This window comes from Phascolarctos cinereus, unplaced genomic scaffold (assembly GCF_003287225.1).
Source record: "Phascolarctos cinereus isolate Bilbo 61053 unplaced genomic scaffold, phaCin_HiC Scaffold_4;HRSCAF=312, whole genome shotgun sequence".
NCBI lineage: Eukaryota > Metazoa > Chordata > Mammalia > Diprotodontia > Phascolarctidae > Phascolarctos > Phascolarctos cinereus.
The window spans coordinates 270,426,086-270,447,995 of NW_027555847.1; the positions used below are offsets into that span (position 1 = coordinate 270,426,086).

The window sequence follows — 21,910 nt, forward strand, 5'->3', positions numbered from 1 at the left end:
TCCCAAAAGTCTTAGGGCACTTTGACTTTTGGGACACTGTATAAGAATAAGTAGTTAGGTGGTCAGAGGATAGTTCTTAAGGGAATGAAAGCAAACTAATGCAAACTAACAATGTAAAATGCTACAAATCACTAACAAGAGGTACAATTGTTTGTTTCTACCTCATACTATCAGATTGGTCAAGGTGACAAAAAAGGGGGAAAATTACAGTTGTTAGAGACACTGTAAAAAGACTGGCACACTAAAGCGTTTCTGGTGTGGCTGTGAAATGGCCCATTCTGGAAGGCAATTTGAAACTATACAGACTACTAAATTGTGTATTCCCTTTGACCCACCAATACCATTACTAGGAATATACCCAGAAAAGTTAAAAAGAAAAAACCATTGGGAAAGGACCCATATTAAAAAAAATACTTATATGAACCCTTTTTTCTTGTAGCAAATAACTGGAAACCAAGTGTGAGTCCCTCAATTGGGAAATGGCTGAACAAATTGTGGGGAAGGCAAATTGTGTGTGTGGAGGAAGGAAGCTGAGGGAGCAGCATGGTACAATGAGCCAATGGTCTAGCCCCATTATTAATGTAATAGAGTCATTTTGCCGGCACTAATGGTAAATAGGATGGATTTAGAGAAACCGGAAAGACTTACATGAACTGATACAGAGTAAAGTGAGTAGAATAAGAACAATTTATATAGGGCCTACAATATTGCAAATGAAATCAATGTGATGACCAATCATTACTCCTATGAGTCTGATGATTCAATAGGTCTCCTACTTCTCGGCAGAGAGGTAATGGACTTAGAGAATGAGATACACATTTTTAGACACAATTATTGCATGGATGTTTTGCTTGACTATATAATGAAGGACTTTTTTGTGGGGGGGAGAGGCTTAAGTTATTGAGGTCATAGGAGGCAGTATATTAATACCCCCCCAAATTAAAAGCATCTCCGAAACCCTTAAAAATACACATAACAGAAGAAAGTTCAGAAGAGGACATAGAAAATCAGGACAGTATTAATACGATTGTGTTAAAATTAATGTATGTTTAAAAAAAAAAGCTAGCTATACCTAGTAGATTTTGTGCTTCGAGTTAGTCTACTTCCACCGAGAATTGTAAAGAATGTAGGCTATCAGGCAGCCTCAAACAGAAAATGTCCTGAAGCAAAGGAGAAGAGTAGTTCTATTCAGCTTGTATTTAATATAAACTAAAAATGCAAACTAAATAAAACACCATTAACTACGCTGCATTTCATGCAAAACTAGCACCAACCCTCTGTCACCAAGAAGGTTCAGACTTATATAGATTGTCCCTTTAACTGAAAGGGCGGAGAGCAAAGTTTTCATAAACTGTCCACTGCTATACTTTCATTTTTGGGCTCAGGTTCTCCAGTAACCCATCCCACCCACCTAAGTTTTGGAGACTTCCCCCTGCCTCACGTCTCCCCCCCCACCCCCTCCACTTAGGGCGCGTGCACAGCAGAGCATCTGGCAGGAAAGGCAGGGGAAGCAGCTAAAGGCCCCCTGCAGAGCCTGTTTCTTCCCTGGTGCGCGGGAGCACCAGCGCTCAGGGCAGAGGAGGGAGAAGGGACCTGAAGTAGGGGGTGTGGCGGAATGGACCAATGGTCGCGTCCTATTGGTCGCTTCTCGTTTTCCCAGCCCACAAGGCTGCGAGGCGGCGGGGGCGGGCCACGTAGCTGCCGGGCCGGCACTGGGGCGAGAGCTTGTGGCCGGACGGAGGTAAGTGGAGCGGCCCGGGACTGACCGCTGTACTCCCCTCCTCCTGGAGAGCGGACCCCCGACCCCCTGCCGGCCTCCGGGGCTCCCGGGGTGGGAGTGGAAGAGTGGGGGTGCAGGAAGGGCGGGCGGCGGCGCGTGGCGTTCGGGGAGTCCGCGGATCCCTACATGGACCAGCCTTGCAGCTTGGCCGCCGGTTGCACGGTTTTGGCGCCGGAAGCCGTTTTCGGTGTTTGCATTTAAAGCCCGGTTGGGATGGAAGCTGGCTCTGCAGTGGGTGCCCTCTGCCCGTATAGGATTTGCAAACTCAGCAAACTTTATTGATTTTCCCTTTGGCTTCATCAGGTTGCCGCCCAGCTATGTGTAACTTTGTTTCATAACCGGGATTAAAGTAGGTTCCCTAGGTTCCAAGGTGGGAAATCCTTCCTGAATATTTCAATTCAGTTGCATTTGTCTTAGAGCTCACTGTTTTCCAAAATCGTGTTACTTGCCTTGCAAAGGCTTCTGGGTGAGAGGCCCAGCCTTTGCAAAGCAGCCTGGTTAGTTGGCTGTGTTTTCCCTTTGCAGCAGTTTCCCTAAGGAGCTAGCATGGTTTTTTTGGAGGGTGTAGTGTAGGGAGAATTGCATTTTAAATGCATACTGTCTGTTTTAATTGCTGAGACATCTGAGAGACGGCATGTTGACCTTCGTTTCACTTCTGACTTTTTGATCCATTAGTAGTAACCAGTGACGACCTGGGATAGGTTCAAATCAATTCATGGACTTAAAACTGTTGAAATAACCAGTTTTTGGCATTGGGAGTTTCATTTAATATGGGGTTTCAATTTTGAAATCTTGGTTAGAACAAAAACACCTAAAAGGTAGCGGTGGGAAGAGTGATTTAGTGGTGCCTGGGATGACTCAGGTGATTTGGAGGGAGATCAAAAAAGCACAGCACTGGGAGCTGAGACTAATATTTAGCATTGCTAAACTAATCGTCTGTGCAGCCTTGGACAAGACCTTTCAATTCTCTGGGCCTCGTTGTTTTAAACAAGCATTTATGAAGCATTGCACAGTGCCTGGCACATAGTAGGCACTTAATTGTTGCTTATTCCTCTTCCCTTTTACATTACAGGCATAGTGTGCCTATTATATGCTAATTTTTTTAAACAAATATTACTTCATTTTATCTTCAACAAGGACCCTGGGAGTTAGGTGCTGTTATTATCCACATTTTACAGGTGAGGAAACTGAAACAGGTAGAGGTTAAGTGACTTGCCCAGCATCACACACTTGTCTGAGGTCTGCTTTGAACTGATGTCTTCCTGACTCCAAGTTCCGGGCTGTAATTAGAGAGTTGCAATATATCCTGTCTAAAGTCCCATTTATTTTGTGATTCTGTATTTGTTGGCAGGTTAGATGTATGCTCTCCTAAATTACTGAGTGTCTGCAAAAATTCTAATGGACAAAAAAGTGCCTTTCTAATATTCTGATATGCCACTGTTTAAATTTCTGTTGGACACAAGGATTGAGTTCACTACTATGTTATTTTTAGGAATTTGCTATTTAAATGTGTTATAAGTGCAAACAACAATAATAAATTTTGAAGTTAGTGTTCAGGTATACTCTGAATTTTTCTCAGTTCATAACTTCTGCCCTGTCATTTGCTAGTGACTGTGTATTAGGTAAATTCAGTCAACATATATGTGTGTATATGTATATATGTATGTATATATGTGTATGTACACACACATGCACACACTTCCATTTGTTAATTTAACTGTTTTCTTAATTAGGGGCAAACTTATTTGAGCCTGTTAGTGTTGTTTTTACTACACTTTTAATGTACTTCCAGCCATACTGATGATAGTTAAAACCTTTACTTTGATGGATATTTACTAGTTGGTTATTAATCCCTACAAATGTACCTGTGATGCTTCTCTTAATTGTAGGAATTGGGTCCAGTCAACTTGTGGATTTTCTGCAATTATCCAGTCACAATTTTTTTTCTTCCTCCAAACTTAATATAAATATTTCTGAAAATAATTTTTATTAAAACTTAACATATTTGCAAATGACTATATGAAGATGCATTTATTAACCTCCTACTATGTACCAAGCACTGTGCTAGGTATTGGGGATACAGATGCAAAAGTTCGACCACTCTTGCCCTCCACAAGCTTACATTATAGTGTATGGAGAGGAGTATGGTGTTTAGGAAAGGGAGTTTTAGTCTGTGGAGTCACAGGAATGGTGAGTGGAGGCATAGGGCAGTCAACTTATGTTGTCTTTATTGTTGAATTAGTTACTACTGTTCACTGAGCAAGAGTTAAAAAGTTTCTGTGAGGTTGCAGAATAGAGGGCAAGTTGTGGGTCTGTGTGAAGCAAAGTCTAGGGACTGGTTAGCTGTAGTAGGTTAGGTGAGTTAGCACTTATTTGCCAATCAGGACATCTCAGTTGCTGCGCTGAATTTCAGTTTCAAAACTGAATGGATTAACTTCCTCAAGAATGGTCTGGAGGTGGTAGAAGGCTAGATGTCCAGGCTGGAGGAGTGTCATTAATTCCCCTCCCTCAGACTTGCTAGAGTATGTCTAAAAAGTAGTTGATAAATAAGTTGTTCATTTCTTGTGATTTAAGGAATACTAGATTGTGACTTGCATTTTTTTTTTTGGATTCAGGTTGAGAAAATTTGACTCCTAGAATGGTTGAGTTTGATTTGTTGTTAATTTGAGCACTCTTCAAAAAGATCAACTTAGGGAGGTTCAGCATTGAGAAAGTATAAATGGAATGTTATCTGGAATAGTATTTTTTTAGGATGAAAAAATTGTGAGAAAATTAAAGATGTTATTTCTTCATCCAAAAAATATAGTAATAGGATTGTTGATATGTCCTAGTTCTAAGAACTCTTTACTTCATTGCAAGGAGGTTTGGTTTAACTAACAAAAAGAAATAAAATAAAGTGATGATCTTAGCTACTATGCAAAGCTCTTTCATCCCATTAATACTTCCTTTTCTAAGAGGTGTGAAATTTCCTAGGCTTTTAATTTGTGTGATGGTTGGCTTTGCACCATACTGTAGTTTTAAAATATTTCCTTGAACCTTTAGGCTAACTGTACAATAAAACATTGGATTTTAACTTAGTTCAGAATGAGGACAGGCCTGAAAAGTTTATATGCAATGCTGTAAAAGCGTTTGCTGAAGAAATTAATACTAGACAATCTCAAAAGAATATCTAACCTGTTTAAGAGAGCACCCTTGCCGAGCAGTGTAGAAGTATTTGCATACAAATAATATCTATGTTAACTATATATCTATCCTTGTCAGTTCATAAAAGCAGGTCCCAAAAGGTGTCAACTTCATTTAGCCTAATTCATGTCTTTGTATGTACTTCACTTGAAAATAATACTACTTTAAAAAAGAAACCCAAAACCCTGAACTTATTTGAGACTGAACTTAATCCCAGTTAACCTAAAGGATGGTTACTATTATGTATGTGTAATAATAGCATGCATTTATTTATTGATTCATTGTTACAAGATAGGTATTGAGGTTGTTATCCCCATTTTACGGCTAAGGAAACTGAAGGGGGCAGGAGAAATGAGTTCCAAGGTCACATATCTAATAAGTTTTGGAATCTAGACTTGAACCATTGTCTTTCATCTTTTAAGTTTTGTGCTGAGTTCACAATCCCATCTGTGTGTGTGTTGTGTGTGTGTGTGTGTGTGTGTGTGTGTGTGTGTGTGTGTGTATGTATATACATACATACATACACACATATATCTTTAGAAATGTATGTATATAATTGTATAAATTACAGAGATATAGTGACTGGAGCTGTGATTTCGTTGGTGCAAGTAGAGAACTCTGAGTGAAGAACTTCCTTTAGCAGTGCAGATTTTCACCTTCTCGGCACTCAGAGGTTAAGTAACTTGGCCACAGTTATATACAGCCAGTATGTCAGAGGAGTCACTTGATGCCAGGGGGTCCTGGTTCTGATTGCCTGTTCTCTATATAGTCGGGCATGCCACCATTACCTGTTGACCTAAATATAGGTCATACCCCTAAAATGAAATCTCTTGGAAAGGGAAAAAAGCACATACTTGTACGTTGAAAATAACATAAATAGTAGGCTGCAGCTAGATTTTATATAAGGCAAAATGGGGAAAAAGTATATGCTTTGTTTGAACCTTTATGTAAGGCAGGTAGGTAGACAGTGTTGGATTTGGAGTTAGGAAGAATTGAGTTTAAATCCTGCCTCCAGCACTTGCTGGCTGAGCAAGTCACGTGATCTCTCTAAGCCTTAGTTTCTTCATCTGTAAAATGGCAATAGTGATAGCACCTAGCTTCCAGGATCATTATGAGGATCAAATGAGATAACTCATGTAAAGTTTTTTTAGTGCTGTCTGCGTGACAGTGATGCTGATGATGATGAAGGAAAGAGGACAGAAGCTGAAATCTGAAGCCCAGATTTTGAATCCTGGCCAAGTTGTTGCCTGTGTGACTTTGGATAAAATTTCTTCACTTTCCTCAACTTAGTTTCCTCATTTGTGAAGTGATGTTGGACCAGACAGTCTTTAAGGTCAAAATCTGAAACTAGTAATCAACTTCACCATTTAATAATAGATAACAATTTTTAAAGTCTATACTAATTTCATTATTTTTGATGGACCCATATCTTTTTTTTTTAGTTTAGAGGGAATTCAGAATTTAAGCTATGTAAACAACACTCATAACTGTTACTTTATTTGCTTTTATATGACATTCAATAAGCATTTACTATGCTTCTATGTGCCAAAGGGGGGGGGGACGGACGGACACGGATGACACGACGGGATGAGACAAAAACTAAAATGAAACAGATCCAATTTCCAAGGAAGCAACAAGCACACGTACAAATACATATATACTAGCTAATTTAATAAGGGAAGAGGTGCTAGCAGGTAGATTGGGGGGATAGGCGGAAGAAATCAAGAAAGGCTGGTAGCTTTGAAAGGGGCAGGGAATTTTAAGGCCCATCGCCCTAAGGGCTGTCTTTCCCTCCTTGCTTAGGCCCTTTTGGGCCTCCCAGAACCTGTTAAGGCTATTTGGCTGCTTACATGGCTTACATGAGATGAGTTACCTACCAATTGTATCTTTTGGGTGAGATGGAGGACATTATCAGGGCCCTGCTACTGTCTCCTCCAGGTCTTACAATCTCCTGTACCTTTATGCTTTGCAGACTTGCGCTATCCTCTGACCTACTGTCTTAGCCTAAGGACTTCTCGGCATTGTTACCTGCCCCTCTCTGAACCTTTAGAACTCCTGGGTCCTTTACATCTGCCATACAGGGGAACTTTCTCTAGCATGTTGTTTTGTCCAATATTTTTGAAAGCAGAGGCTGTCTTACTTTTTCTATTTGCATCTTCATTGCTTAGTATAGTACTTAGCATGCAAGTGTTTAATAACTGCTCATTCATTCAAGAGGTGGAGAGATGAAGAAGTGCATGGGGAGCAGCTTGTGCAAAACAGAGAAAATAGATGGAATATCATGGGTGAGGAGCAGCAAGGGGGCCAATTTGGCTGGGCAGTGAATCCTGGGAAGGGGACAGCTGCAGGGGAAGGCTGCAAAAGTAAATCAGATAAAGCTTAGAAAGGATATCAGATTCTTAAACAGAACAGTTTGTTTTTGATCCAGTGGTACTAGGGAGCCACTGGAATTTATTAATTTAGGAAGTGACCATGGTCAGACCTTTTCTTTCAGAGTATCACTTTGGCGGCCCAGTGGAGAATGGATTTGAGAGGGGAGAGGCTCAGTATGTTTCCCTCTGCTAACCTTTGGGTACATATACAAGATTAAGTGTTAGATTCATAAATTAGTTTTAGTTTTTTCTTTTCCTATTGATGTATCTCCTCTACCAATTTTTTTTCCATTTACCAGGACCAGAAACCCAGAAGATCTTCCCCTCTGGGATTGATACGTGTATTTTTTCAATTAGGTAAAAGAGGCCATTCTTTGCCTCATTTCTTACTTAGCCTTAATCACTGAATGGGTGTTGCCTCAGACAAACTGAGACCTGGGAAAGACCTTAGCTTAAAAAGGCCATAGTCTCCCACTGAATCTTGGGGCCATCTTCAGTTGTCCTGATCTATATCTTGCCATTGGACCCTGATGACTCTGGAGGAGAAAGTGAGGCTGGTGACTACACAGCCCTCCCTCACTTAAATCCAGTTCATTTGCAAGTCATGACATCTTCTTCCTGGAAAACAGAGGACAAACAACAAGGGTAGATGTGTTTGACTACATGCCTGATGTTTGAAGTAGAATTTGATCAAGCATTATAGATTTAAGTTGATGTGATTATTCACTTAGTAAGTTCTTATTGTGTGCTGGAGAAGATAGGAGGATAAAGCCAGTCAGTTTCTTGGGAGATTGCAAGGGCAAGTAATTTGAAGTCCTTAGACCTCAGTTTCCTTATCTGTAAAATAATAGAATTGGACTAGATGATCTCTGGGTTTTTTGGCTAGGCAGTGGGTTAAGTGACTTGCCGAGGGTCACACAGCTAGTAAGTGTTATGTGTCTGAGGCCGGATTTGAACTCAGGTCCTCTTGAATCCAGGGCTGGTGCTCTATCCACTGCACCACCCAGCTGCCCCTAGGTGATCTCTGATATCCCTTCCCACTCTAACTCTATTTTCCAATGATCCTAAGTTCTGAGGTCAGAATACTGGGGTGGTGGGAGTGTACTGAGGTGGGCAGAACGTTGCAGGTGTTGCCCCTCATGCAACGTTTTCCTTCTTGCCGTTTTGGGGGTGGTTGGAAAGGGGAGCAAATGATTATTAGTTCACTGGACATAGAGAATACTTGGTGTATTTGACAGAGGTGGTTGGAAGCTAGCTTATATATTATAAGTACAGGAGTATGGAAAAGAAATGTGTTGTACTTTGGGGGGGGTGTGCTCTTGTGCATGTTTGTGTGTGTAGATAGATGAGTGTGCATTTTTTGAGTAATGAGAGAGTGGTTACAGTTTTTGATAGAGGCTGAGAGCTTGGGAGTCCTTGCTAGTGCCTGTTAGAAATTGGCACATGAGCAAAGAAAGTGGGCGCAGGTAAATGTGGCTTGAAGGAGTGAGCCTGAAGAGTGAATGAGTGGTGTGTCCCAGAGTCCTCTGAGGGAAGAGGCTGAAAGTAGCCAAAATGAGGTCTTTGCCTGTGAAGGAGCTGATCACTATACTTTTTGATCTGAGAGGAAATCTGAGCATAAGGAAGGAACTGCGATGGAAAGGACTTCTAAATGGATACCTCTAACCTTGAGTGGACAGACTTTAGTGAGAAAGGAGAAAAGAGTGAATGATTAGGGGGGCCTTTGACACTACTTAGCCCTTTGAGAGGAGGTTAGAGAATCAGGCCACCTGAAAGAAAGTTGACAAAGTGTGGGCAATCAAGTACTTCCACAACTTACCAGAGTCCTTTTTTCCCTCTTGGCAATCAGTAAGCTGTGCCAGTACACATTGCTGGGCAGTCGGGATACAGAGACAAATATAAATAGTGCCTGCCCTAAAGGAGCTTAATTTTTTAAAATTAAATTAAATTTATTTTTTTGGGAGCTTAAAACCTTTTGGAGGAGACAAAAGTACATACATATATTGTTGTTCAGTTGTGTTTGATTCTTTGTGACCCAATGTGGGGTTTTCTTGGCGAATATCCTGGAGTGGTTTGCTATTTACTTCTCCAGTGGATTAAGGTAAACAGAGTTAAGTGACTTGCCCAGGGGCATACAGCTAGTGAGTCTGTGGTCAAATTTAAACACAAGTCTTCTTAATTCCAGGCACAGGGCTCTATCCACTGAGCCACCTAGCTGACTGCACATGTGTGTATAGGTGCATACAAAATAAATGCCCTTGGTCGTCACTTTCATCTTTCTGATCCATAGTTTCCCTGCTTTGTAAAATGAGGGTGTTAGACTAGATAGATGGCCTCTGAGCTTTCTTCCAACTTGTCCACTACCCCATTCAATAAACACTTATTGAACACTTGCTATGTGCTAGGTACTAGTTGTAGAGACAAAGATGAAACAGCCCTTACCCTCAGGAGCTTATAGTCTTCTTGCCTTCCTGTGGGGTGCTTCTACTTCAAAGAGACGCAACACAACATTTTTTGCCCAGGAATAAATAAAACATGTATTTCTTTAGTCCTTTTACCTTTAAAAAGCACCTCCCTCCCTACAACTCTGTTGAAAGTGATGATATGTAAGTATTTGGGCCATGGCCACAAAGGTAATGCATATTAATTTTCTTTGAAGATTCATTATTGTCATAGAATCCAAGTGGCCCTATTTCTAAAAAGTATGCTGCCTTGCAAGGGCAAAGCAGTCTTTTTCTTTGAAAATTAAAAAAGAGATAATAAGTATTTATTTTTCTCTTCTTTCCATCATCTTTGCCCTATTAGGGAAAAAACCAAACCAAACCTTTGTGATGTATATGCATAGTGAAGCAAAACAAATTCCCACATTGGCCATATCCAAAATGTGTCTCATTTTTTATCTTGAGTTTTTTACCTTCTTGTCCAGAAGTGGGTAGCATTCTTCATCATTGGTCCTCTGGAATAGTGGTTGGTCATTATTATTTTGTCTTTCCAAATTATTTTTCTTCACAGTGTTCTTACTGTGTGTGTTCTCTTCGTTCCTCTGCTCCCTTCTTTCTGCATCAGTTCATATATATCTTCTCAGGTTTCTCTGAAACTCATTTTTGTGATTTTTTTTTTATGGCACAATAGTTTTACATTCATGTGTCATAATTTGTTAAGCTGTTTCCCCAGTTGAGTTCTCTTTCTTCCCTCAGAGAGTGTCGGGCCTGCGGATGGACCCTGTGGGCTGAGAGGTAAAGAAAGGACAGCTGCTCCTTGTTTGGGAAGATCTTATTTTTAAAAGGATGTTTAGAAAAGGAAATGAATGATTTTAATGCTTAGTATCATAGATTTAGAACTAAAATACACCTTGGAGAACTAGTTTACTTCCTCAATTTACAGATGAGGAAACTGAAATCCAGAGAGAAAACTAACTTACTTGGGATCGTACAGAGTAATTAGCAGAGCTGGGATTCAAAGCCAGGTCCTCTGACATCAAATGTAGTGGTTCCCCCCTTCTCTTCCTCCCATGGGGTGGTTGGAAGCCCCTGGGTGCTGTGAGCATGGGAAAATGGAAGGAGAGGTAGTTATTATCCAAATATAGGTAGGTAGATGGGAAGTAAACTTGGGGGCCTAAGTCAAATTTGGGAATTTGCCTAAGAGTAAACAGTATGGAGGATGAAGATTTGGGAGCCTATGGTGATTGATCTGGGTAACTGACATAGAAGTGGGCAGATGATCAGTAGAGTAAGTATGGAGTAAGCAATGAGAAAAGCTGTTAAGTATAGATTTTGCCAAGTATGATGCCCTTGAATTGTGGGCATCACTGAGTTTGCTTTAGGGTTTCTGTTCACCAGAAACAGTTCTTGAGTAGATGAGGGAAACCAGATGAGCTAGCAACTACTATTTTTTGTTTTAGTAAAAAGGGACTATGGCATAGTGTCATCAAAATACATACATACATACATACATACATACATATACATATATATGTATATGTATATGTACATGTACATGTATATATAAAAAACCCAACAAATTTGTGAATCCTGGGTTTAAAGACTGCCTGGATTAGAAGAAGGCCTTTGGCTTTGTTGGATACATCCTGGATAGGATTTATGGGAGGAAAAGAAAAAAAATTGTCTAGGATAAGAAGGTGTTTATAGGTTGAGATCTGTTTGGTTGGAGGTGTGAAGTATTTGTATTGATGAGATCATAGATCTGTTGAAGTAATACAATGCTTTAAAGTAATAGCGTCAAACTCGAGCAGAAACGGGCCAGTCTGTACATAAGGTTCCCTGCAGGCTGCATATTTACTTAGTTTTAAAATGGACCTTCATTTATGTCTATTTTTTGTTTTTATTTTTAAAAAATATTTTTAAAAATCCCAGTTACATTTTAATATTGTTTCAGCCACACTAGGAATTATTGTGGGTTGCATTGTAGCCCTGAACAATGTGTTTGACATCTGGGCTTTAAAGGGGGCCTTAATATTCATAGCAGCTCTTTCTCTGGTGGCAAAGAATTGGAAATTGAGAGGATGCCCATCCATTGGGGAATGGCTGAGCAAGTTGTGGTATATGAATGTAATGGAATACTATTGTACTATAAGAAATGATGAACAGGCTGACTTCAGAAAAACCTGGGAAGACTTATATGGTCTGATGCTGAGTGAAGTGAACAGAACCAAGAGGACTTTGTGTACAATAGCAGCCACGTTATGCAATGACTAAGAATGTTAAACTGAACCCTTCTCAGCATTAGGAGGATCTAAGACATCTCCAGAGGCCTCGGGATGGAAAATGCTGTCCACATCCAAAGAAAGAACTATGGAAGTCGAATCGCTCTCACTTATTTTTACCTCCAGTTGAGTTTTGTTTCATCTTCCTGATGGTTCCTCCTATTGGTTTTAATTTTTACTTACAACTTCACTAATGTGAAAATATGTTTAATGGGTATGTAAATGTAAAGCCTATGTCAGATTGTGTGCCGTCTTGGGGAGGGTGGCGGGGGGAGAAAAAGGGAGAAAAAATTTTCAACTCGAAAGCATATGGAAAAAAAAAATAAAAAAAAAATAAAAAAAATAAAGGGAGCCTTAAAAAGCTTATATATATTTCATTTTCCTCACTCCCAATTTTGTATTATGAACAACATACAAAAAAAATTTCTCTTCTACTGTCCAAATTTGGCTTCAGAATATATAGAAATTTCACATCTGAAAACATGTGGCCTCTCATTTGACAGAATTTAGTGGAAATTAGTGCTGAAAGGTCAAAAGATCTATAAATTTTCAAGAGTGTAGATTACTTTTGCCTTAAAGAGCCCAGGGAAATGACTCATTGTGGATAGAAGACTTGGAGTTAAAGCAGATTGGAGGTTGAGGGTAAATTTTGATTTAAAGTAGAATCAAGAACAGAAACACTGGTTAGGAGTAGAAGTAAGGGGCAGAAGGCCTGCTGATCCAAATACAATTTGTGATAGGCAATGAACACTTCTAGCTCTTCCACCCAAGTCTCATGTTTAAAACCTTCTTTCTGTCATCCTTTTCCCCATCTAGTATTCCCATACTGCTTCTCCCATCAGGGTGAAAAACATTACAAAAAGCACTATTGTTCAATCAGCTAACATATATTAAGTGCCCTGGAAATACAAATGCAAAAATGAGACTGTCCCTGCTCTTACATTATTGAGACAGACATGTACATACTCAAGTCATCATCAGATGAGAGATGTGATGTTGAAGATCAGTGTGTGAAGAGTCATTGTGAAATGGATCTCAAAAGGTACTTGGGGGTCACATTGTGAAGTACCTGAAATGCCAAACAGAGGCGTTGATATTTCATCCTTCACTAATAATTAAGGACTTCTCATGGGTTACTCTTTTTAAAAAGAGGACTAGATAGGTAAGACAGAAACATTACAGATGGTGACATTTTCCCCTCTTTGAGTATTAAGGGATGATTTGTTTGGAGCCATGAAATTTTACCTTAAAGCTTTCTGATACTATTTCCTGTACCCTTCCCAGGCTTTTGGTTCTCTTCTGTAAAATGAACTGTAGAGTTAGACCTACGTTTTAGGAAAGTGACTTGGGCAGCTGAGGGAAGAGTAGATTGGAGAGAGGAGAGATTTGGGGCAGAGGGACCAATTAGAAGCCTATTACAGTAGTACAGGTGAGAGGTGATAAGGAGCTGGAGTAAAATGGTAGCCATCTAAGTAGTGAGAAAGAGACATACATGTTGTGGAGATAACAGTTGGTTTTGGCAACTGATTGGCTGTGGGTTTAGGGAAAGTGAGGAGTCAAATATGATAACCCATGGTTGTGGACCTGGGTGATTGGGAGAATGGTAACACCTTTGCAAGTAATATGGAAGTTTGAAAGAGTAGGATTTGGGAGAAGGATAACATGATATAATTTTGGTTCTGTTGCAAATTTACCACTGCTCTGTTCCATCTGCATTCTAGTTGTTATTCTTCTCTGGTTCCACTAGAACCTTGGATCCTGCCCCAGAACCACCATAGCCTCTGAAAGGTGAGCTTGCCCAAAACCTCCATGCCATTTCCTGACCATCATTTCCAAACCATGTTCCTGTGCATAACCTCATATCTCTTCCAACTCCCTGTTAAATGGTACCTTTCCCTTATTAGAATATAAACTTCTTGAGGCTATTTGTTTCCTCAGTTCTCTGTCTATTATGAAGGGGTTCATACTCACTGGTGACCGCTGTCCAAGGATGTTTGCTGCAGCCACCAGTTGATCTGGGTGCAGGGGGTTACTATGCTTCAAGGTGGGAGTAATTTTCCCAACGATCCCTTTCCAGTTGCTGTAGGGTTCCCAGGTTTATGATTAGGTTGGAACTTCCGTGAAGGACTGGCACCTGACATAGAAGAAATTGAGTCTGAGAGATTACAGAGTAGAAGAACATTGAATAGGGGAGTGTTGGAGAATAGGGTTAAGTGTGACTGTATTGGGAATGAGGTCTTATTTTTGCCGTTTTCTGGGAGAATGGAATGCCGCCTATCCTCCCTTCCTCCTGTTGATCACCGCCCCTTAGGGTCATGCTATGGTCCCCATTTTGCAAGACCACTGAATTAGATAACTGTTAAGGTAACTTCTTGTTTTAATCTAATGATTTTCCTGGTATCTATCAGATCATACTGTGGAAGCTTGTTCAGTTTGTCGTTGAGGCCAGCCCTGAACGATGGAGGACTGTTAGGAGCCAGAGGTGGGACTGAACCCACCAACACAGATGATTGGGGTTCTGATGGATAGCTGGTGCAACTTGGAATAAGTTTGACTGGGACATTTCTTCGCTTTTAGTTGCTGAAAATAGTTCTTTGAGATTCTGCGATTTCCTTTTGCTGTTGTTCAGTGTTTTCTCATGTTCCATTCACTGCCTGTGTTGAAATTCCATTCTATTGCGGTTGTGCAGAAGGTGTGACAGACTTTGGAACACACAGAAAACTAGGCACAAAGACTTCCCAAATTGAGCAAATTATTAGTATCTAAAATCCAATATAGTATTAAAAGACACCATAATTTTAATGATTTATTATTTATTTTAATTTAATAATTATTAACTATTTTTGATTATTAATGATTTTCACTGTTAACATTTGTATGCTACTTAAAGTCTATGGCATGCTAAAATAAGCACTCTATGTGCTTCAGAAAGCTCTGTTTAAAATTACCAATACCTGAGGCTGAGCATAGATGATGAGAAAGAATTTGGAGAAGAGTGTTCAATATATTGGATGAAAACAACTTCTTTTAGCTTTTGGAGGGATATAGATCTAGAAAACAAATAAAAATTCAAGGTAATAGCTTTTTTTTTTCTTTTTTTTAAAAGTTTTGCCACGTCATAGCGCTAGAGGTCTCAGCATAATATAATGGAAAAAGTATTATACTTGGAAGTCAGAAGTGGCTGTGTGACATGGGGCAAATCATCTGATGTCTCTGAACCTTGGGTTCCTCATCTAAAATGTCAGCACCCACCTCACAAGATGGTTACTGTGAAAATCCTGCGAAATAATGTATTTGAAAGCTCTTTGTAACTGCAGTTTACTAGAGAAATGTTATTAATGGTTCCAGTGGTTATTATTAAAGAATTAACTAGTGAACATCTAGTTCCTCTGATTTACTAGCTTAATGACCCTCTCAAAAAATGAAGCAAGTTTCATCTGTCATGACTTGTGCTCGGTGAAGCCGTACTGTCTCTTTTTGACTGTTAATTAGCTTCCTAGATGTTCACTAGTTACTTCTTTAATAATAACCATCGGAACCATCTCCTCTCCATCCTAACTTGTTGCAGAGCACTTTCCATATGTACTCTCATTGATCAGTACAGTAGCCCTGTGAGGTAGATGCTGTTGTTTTCCCCTTATCATAGATGAATGAACGGTAGCTCAGATAGAGTAACTGAATTGCCTGGGATCACATAAGCTAATAAATATATGAATTTGAATTTGAATCCACTGTGCCTCTGTAATTCACTGCCTTGTCTCACCTGGGGTAGGAACTGATTATTCTTCCTGGGTGCCCAGGGAATTGGGAGTGAGGAGGGGCAGTAGTGTTCTTGAGTGGCTTTGGCAGAAAAGTCATCACCCCCCCGTGACCAGGTTCTCTGAATGCTGCCTTGCACATAGGTATTATGATAAATTATTTGTTGAATTGGGTCCTTGTGTGTGTGTGTGTGTGTGTGTGTGTGTGTGTGTGTGTGTGTGTGTATGTGTGTGTGTATATATACACATATATATATATATATTTTTTTTTTTTTTTTTGTCGGCAATGGAATTAAGTGACTTGCCCAGGGTAACATAGCTAGTAAGTTTATATGTCTGAGGCCAGATTTGAGCTTTGGTCCTCCTGACTCCAGGCCAGTATTCTATCCACTGAACCACCTAGCTGCCCCTTGTTGAACTGAATTCATTTGAATTGAGGTAGGCTATTCCCAGATGACATATGTACATTCTGTCACTGGACTCACATTTGAAGCTATCCTGTCTTACTCAGACCTGCCATCGGTGATTTAGGGGTGTTATCTAGTGTATTAGCTGCTTTCCCAGCTTTGTGTCAGCTCCAAATTTGCTATGTGCCATTTATGCCTGAATCCAAGTCATTGTAAAAATGTTATGTGGCACTGGGCCAAGGTTAAATCCTTGTTGTGCACTACTAGTGACCTCTTCAATTTGACATTGAATTATTAATTTTAGAGTTCGACCGTTCAACCAGCTCATATTCCATGTGATTCCATGCTGCCTAGCCCACCTTTCTCTCTTTTTCACAGAAGTAATATGAGATACATGAAATACCATCAGGAACTTTGCTACAATGTAGCCAGATTATGTCTACAGCACTCCTCTGATTTAGTAGCTTAATGACCCTGTCAAAAGATGAAGTAAGTTTCATCTGTCATGACCTGTGTTTGATAAAGCCATGCTGTCTCTTTTTGACTGTTAATTAGCTTCCTTTTCTAGATGTTCACTAGTTATTTCTTTAATAATAATATATACCAGAATTTTTCTAGAAATTGAAGTCAGGCTCATTGGCTGAGTTTGCAGACTCTATTCTTTTTCTTTTGAGGAAGATGTAGAATGATTTCTAAGTAATGTCTGTGGGTCACTGTATAAAAATGCTCTTTACATAGAAAACGTAGAAAGATGATGATGAATTTTTGGTGTTCTTGGACATATAGTGCATTAGGAGGGTAGCTGTCATAAGATCTGCCAATTGAGTGTTAAAAAAAAAACCCCAAACCATAGCACGCTGAAATCATTAAGATTTGTTCTTATCTCTACCACCTTTCTTCCCCCTTGCTGCTGCTCCCCAGCAAAATATCATATAGGGCTGACCTGGAATCTACATTCAAGTTTTTGAAAGGCACATCCTTTATAATTCACCAAAATGAAAAATTGTATATTGTATAATGTGAAATAAGACAGATTAGGAATGTTTTTAGCTACTTAAGACAAAGGGCTTCCAATTACTTGAATTTTATTTGTAATTGAATTCTAGTTAATATAGTCACTAGAAAATAATATACCTAAATATTTCTTTTTCTTTTTTTCTTTTAAAAATTTATTTACTTTTAATGTTCTTAAAATTTTTTTTTGGTTTCAGACTCTCCCTCCTACCTCTTCCCCACCCAGTAAGCAGTATATTAACTATACATGTGAAATCATGCAAAACATATTTTCATATTAACCATATTACAAAAAAGCAAGAATAATGAAGAGAAGAGAAAACTGTACTTCAGTTTGCACTCAGAGTTCATCAGTTCTCTCTGGAGGCGGCTATTATTTTTCATCATGAGTCCTTTGGAGTTTTCTTGGGTCATTATGTTAATCAGAGTAGCTGAGTCTTTCACAGTTGATCATTACAGTATTACTGTCACTGTGTACAATGATCTCTTGGCTCTGCTCACTTCACTTTGTATGAGTTCATATAGATCGTCCCATGTTTTTCTGAAATCATCCTCCTTGTCATTTCTTATAGCACAATAGTCCTACTTCACAATCATATGCTATAACTTGTTCAGCCATTCCCCAATTGATGGGCATCCCCTCAATTTCCAATTCTTTGCCACCATAAAAAGTTGCTATAAATATTTTTGTACATATAAGTCCTTTTCTTTTTTCCTTAATCTTTTTGAGATACAGATCCAGTACTAGTATTGCTGGGTAGAAGGATATACACAATTTTATAACCCTTTAGGCATAGTTTCAAATTGTAAATTGTTCTCCACAATGGTTGGACCAATTCACAACTCTACCAGCAGTTCATTAGCAGTCCAATTTTCCCCTCCAGCATTTGTCATTTCTGGTAGGTGAGAGGTAGTACCTCAGAGTTGTTTTAATTTGCATTTCTCCAATCAGTAGTGATTTAGAGCATTTTAAAAATATGTCTCTAGATAGCTTTGATTTTTTCTCCTGAAAACTGCTAGTTCATATCCCTTGACAATTTATCATTTGGGCAATGGCTCTTATTTTTATAAACTTAACTCAGTTCCCTCTATAGTTGAGAAAAGAGGCCTTTATCAGAAAAAACTTTCTGTAAAAACTTTTGATATTACTTCATTGTCTGTGATTTCTTTTATCAAGATGTAGTTTCACTGGTTGTCTCTTTGAATTGTCTGTTTTTGCTTTTGCTTTGTCTGAGATCATGATTGTTAACCTCTGCCTTTTTAACTTCAGCTGAAGCATAATAGAATCTATTCCATCTCTTTAAGTCTGCCTGTGTCTGTTTCAAGTGTGTATCTTGGAAACAACATATTGTAGGATTCTGGTTTCTAATCCATTCTGCTATCTGCTTCCATTTTATGGCTGAACTCATTCCATTTACATTCATGTTTATGATTATTAACTGTGGATGTTCTTTCCTCTAATGTATGTTATAGTCTCTACTGAACAGATGATCTTTCTGGTTCCTTTCAGAGGTAAGATTATATGAATCAGGCACCTAGATGGACAGAGCTCAGCTGATAGAGTACTGGACCTTGAGGAGCACCCAGAGTCCAAATCTAGCCTCTGACACTTACTAGCTATGTGATTCTGGGGAAATCCTGTCTTTATCTAACTCAGTTTCTAATAGTGACAGCACTTACTAGGGTTGTTGTGACATTTGTAAAGATCTTAATCTAGTATCTGCTACACAGTAGGTACTATATTCCTCCTGGATTAGCATAGGGGCACATAGTAGGCACTTGTTTCTTTCCTTTTTCAAGAGAGGGGTGTGTGTGTGTGTGTGTGTGTGTGTGTGTGTGTGTGTGTGTGTGTGTGTATGTATGTGTATAAAAACAGGCTTCCTAGATGCCCTAGAAACTTTGAGGATGGTACTTTTTTTTCCTTGCACTTTTAGTACTAGTTGATATGTATTTAAAGATTGATATCTTGATTTTCCTTTGAAAGTCAAATGACAACATAGAGGGCAATGGAAACCTACATAGTCAGGGTAAATAGGTGAAATATTCTGCCAAGGATGACCTGGACCTAAGAAGTGTCATAAAAGATGTTATTGAGGAAATATATGATTAGAAGAAGTAGACCTGGAATGTAGTAATGAGAATCAACAGATAGACGGTCTAGGTTATCCTTGAGGTACTGAAGGAATAAAAGGAAGTTGTTCAGTCAATTAAGTAGATTCTCCTATGGAGGAATTTTAGTTTAAAAGATTGAGAAGATTTATACAAGATGATAAGATATTGGAGGGGTTGTGATCCATATTGGTTGATGGAGTAATGACACCACTAAAATGATGGGTAGAAAAACTCATCCTGCCTTTATTAAGTATTTGCTTGTAAGCTAGGCACTGTGCTTGGCATTTGGGATAGAGAGTCAAAAACGAAAAGTTTGGTTTTTTTTTGCTTTTTTTTGGTGAGGCAATGGAGGTTAAGTGACTTGCCCAGGGTCACACAGCTAGTAACTGTCAAGTGTCTGAGATCACATTTGAACTCACGGCCTCCTGACTCCAAGGTTGGAGCTATATCTGCTGCGCCACATAGCTGCCCCAAAAGAGCCTTGTTCTTTTAAGGAGCTTACCTTATATTATGGATAGGGGGCAATGTGCACCCAAAGTAATTTCGGGTAGAGGTGGAACAGGGAAGCCAGGAGTAGCATTGGGAGAGGAGTGGGAGAAATCAGAAAAAAGCATTTAAAGGGAGTAGCATTTGAGATGAGCCTTGAAGGGTTCTAGTGGTTCCAAAATGAGAAAGTAAGAAAGGCTAGCTTTCCAGGCAAAGGGGACAGCCAGCCTATGCAAAGACATGGTGACAGGAGATGGATTTTTCTTTTTGTCTTGTGAACAGTAAGTATGTTATCAAAGTGAGAATTTGACTCTGAAATATGAGGAATTCAATCTACATGAAAATGAAATGCTTCTGCCTCATCTAGTCTTGTCGAAGTTAAGGGTTTTTTTTGTTTTTTATTTTGTTATTTGGTCTTTTTATTTTTTAATGTATTGTTGGCCCTTTCAGTTTCAATGTTTCTGTTTTAGTATTACTTAGTATTAGAGAGTTACTGGCATTCAACTGGCATTCATTAATCAAAGCACCAGAACACTTAAGTGGTTAATAAGAAGGGGCACATCACAGAATATGCTGAAAAGTTACACATTTTGTTTCAAGTGTTTCAGTGTCTTCTGAATGAATTGCTTTATTAATTTAGGGTTGTGGGTTGTTCCTCAAAGGAATAATTAATTTGCCGTGAATTCTATTTTTAGTGCTAATAAGTATTCTCTTATCTTTTGCAGGTTCTTTCATTCTGTCTTGTATGATAAGCAAAAATGTCAGAGGATATAAGGAAAAGGTTTGAGTTTCCTAATTCCCTTATCCAGTCGCAGGTAATTATCTTGTTGGCAACCTGTAAATTTCACTGTCATCTTAATAAAACTTCTGAATTTCTGGCTTTTAAATAGTTTTGCCCTGCTTATGAACATTTCCTTAAAAAAAAAAAGCCAAAACCAAAGTCATGAGAAATTCATTAGAAATATACTGCCTAAGGAAATAGTTACCTTAAAAAGATCACTTTCTTTGGACTGTTTTGTTATATCACAGTTCCCTTCTTAACCCACTAGAACCTTGATTAATTCACATTTATTCCAAATAGGCATTCTTTTTTACATTTTTGTCCTAATGAAATAATAAGTAGCAATTTATTGGTGACTTTTTCAAAAAAGCAACTTTAATGGTATATCCAGGACTGAGTTCCGATTTATCTTTTTTTTAATTTATTTTTTTTTTCAGATTTATCTTAATGTCTTATGTTCTATATTTGTGGTTATACAAAAAGAATTAATTTTCAGAATGATCCTTTTTGAGACCATGTGCAGTGTTTTACTAGTCCTAGGTCAGTACGCTGTGATATATTTTCTTCTCTGTGAGGTCTCTTATTCCCACCTGTTCTTTCTCTGGAGTTCTTTCTGATTGTCTTCAAATGGGGGTGCAGGTTACACTTGTCTTCCTACTCTGCTACTTCCATAATAAGCATACAGCCCATTTCAGATTTTCTAAAGGTTGTTTCTAGTTACCATAGGTAAATGAACAGATTTAAAATAATAAAACATGGAGGAAGTATAAGAAATCTTTAAGTCCTGTGATGGTGATCTAAAAAGGACCTAGGTCCTTTTCCCTGACCCATCTCTTTGTTCTGGCTTAGGAGTTAGCCTTCATGTAAAGGAATCAAAAGTATAAGGAGAGAAAAACTTTGTTGGTCCATTTCTTGTCCCAAATTAAATAAAATTTAGACCCTGATGCAACTTATAGGAATGCCCAGATTTTGTTCTGTTTTGCCATAGTTCATTTGTTTTTTATTATTTTGGCAATAGTACAACTATGCAAACTTTTATTTCCTTTTTATTTATTTTGTCTTTATTTGTTCTTAGGCATTGCCATAATAAGGGCTTTAAAAATGTTTGTTGTTTTAAAAAAATACAATGTTGTCATTTCTTAATGACTGCCCCTCTTCCCTGCTTTTACCCCTGTGGTATCATTCCTTATAGTTGAAAAGTACAATAAACAATAAATATACATATTGGCCATTGCAGTATCTGCCTCACTGCACACCTAGAATCCTCTGCTAAGAAGAAAAAAAATCACACTCT

General features: G+C 38.8%; 1 protein-coding gene across 3 annotated transcripts in view; it reads left to right on the forward strand.

The window, feature by feature from the left end:
* The first annotated feature begins 1,675 nt into the window (after nucleotides 1-1,675).
* The window catches only part of FOCAD (focadhesin), a 381,816-nt gene continuing 361,581 nt past the window's right edge, over nucleotides 1,676-21,910 (forward strand). For all 3 annotated transcript variants that reach the window (XM_078153058.1, XM_020973967.2, XM_020973969.1), the window contains exons 1-2: nucleotides 1,676-1,741; nucleotides 20,561-20,650. In XM_078153058.1, the coding sequence (XP_078009184.1) occupies nucleotides 20,594-20,650 (57 nt within the window). In that variant the 5' untranslated portion in view covers nucleotides 1,676-1,741; nucleotides 20,561-20,593. The remainder of the gene's footprint in view (nucleotides 1,742-20,560; nucleotides 20,651-21,910) is intronic.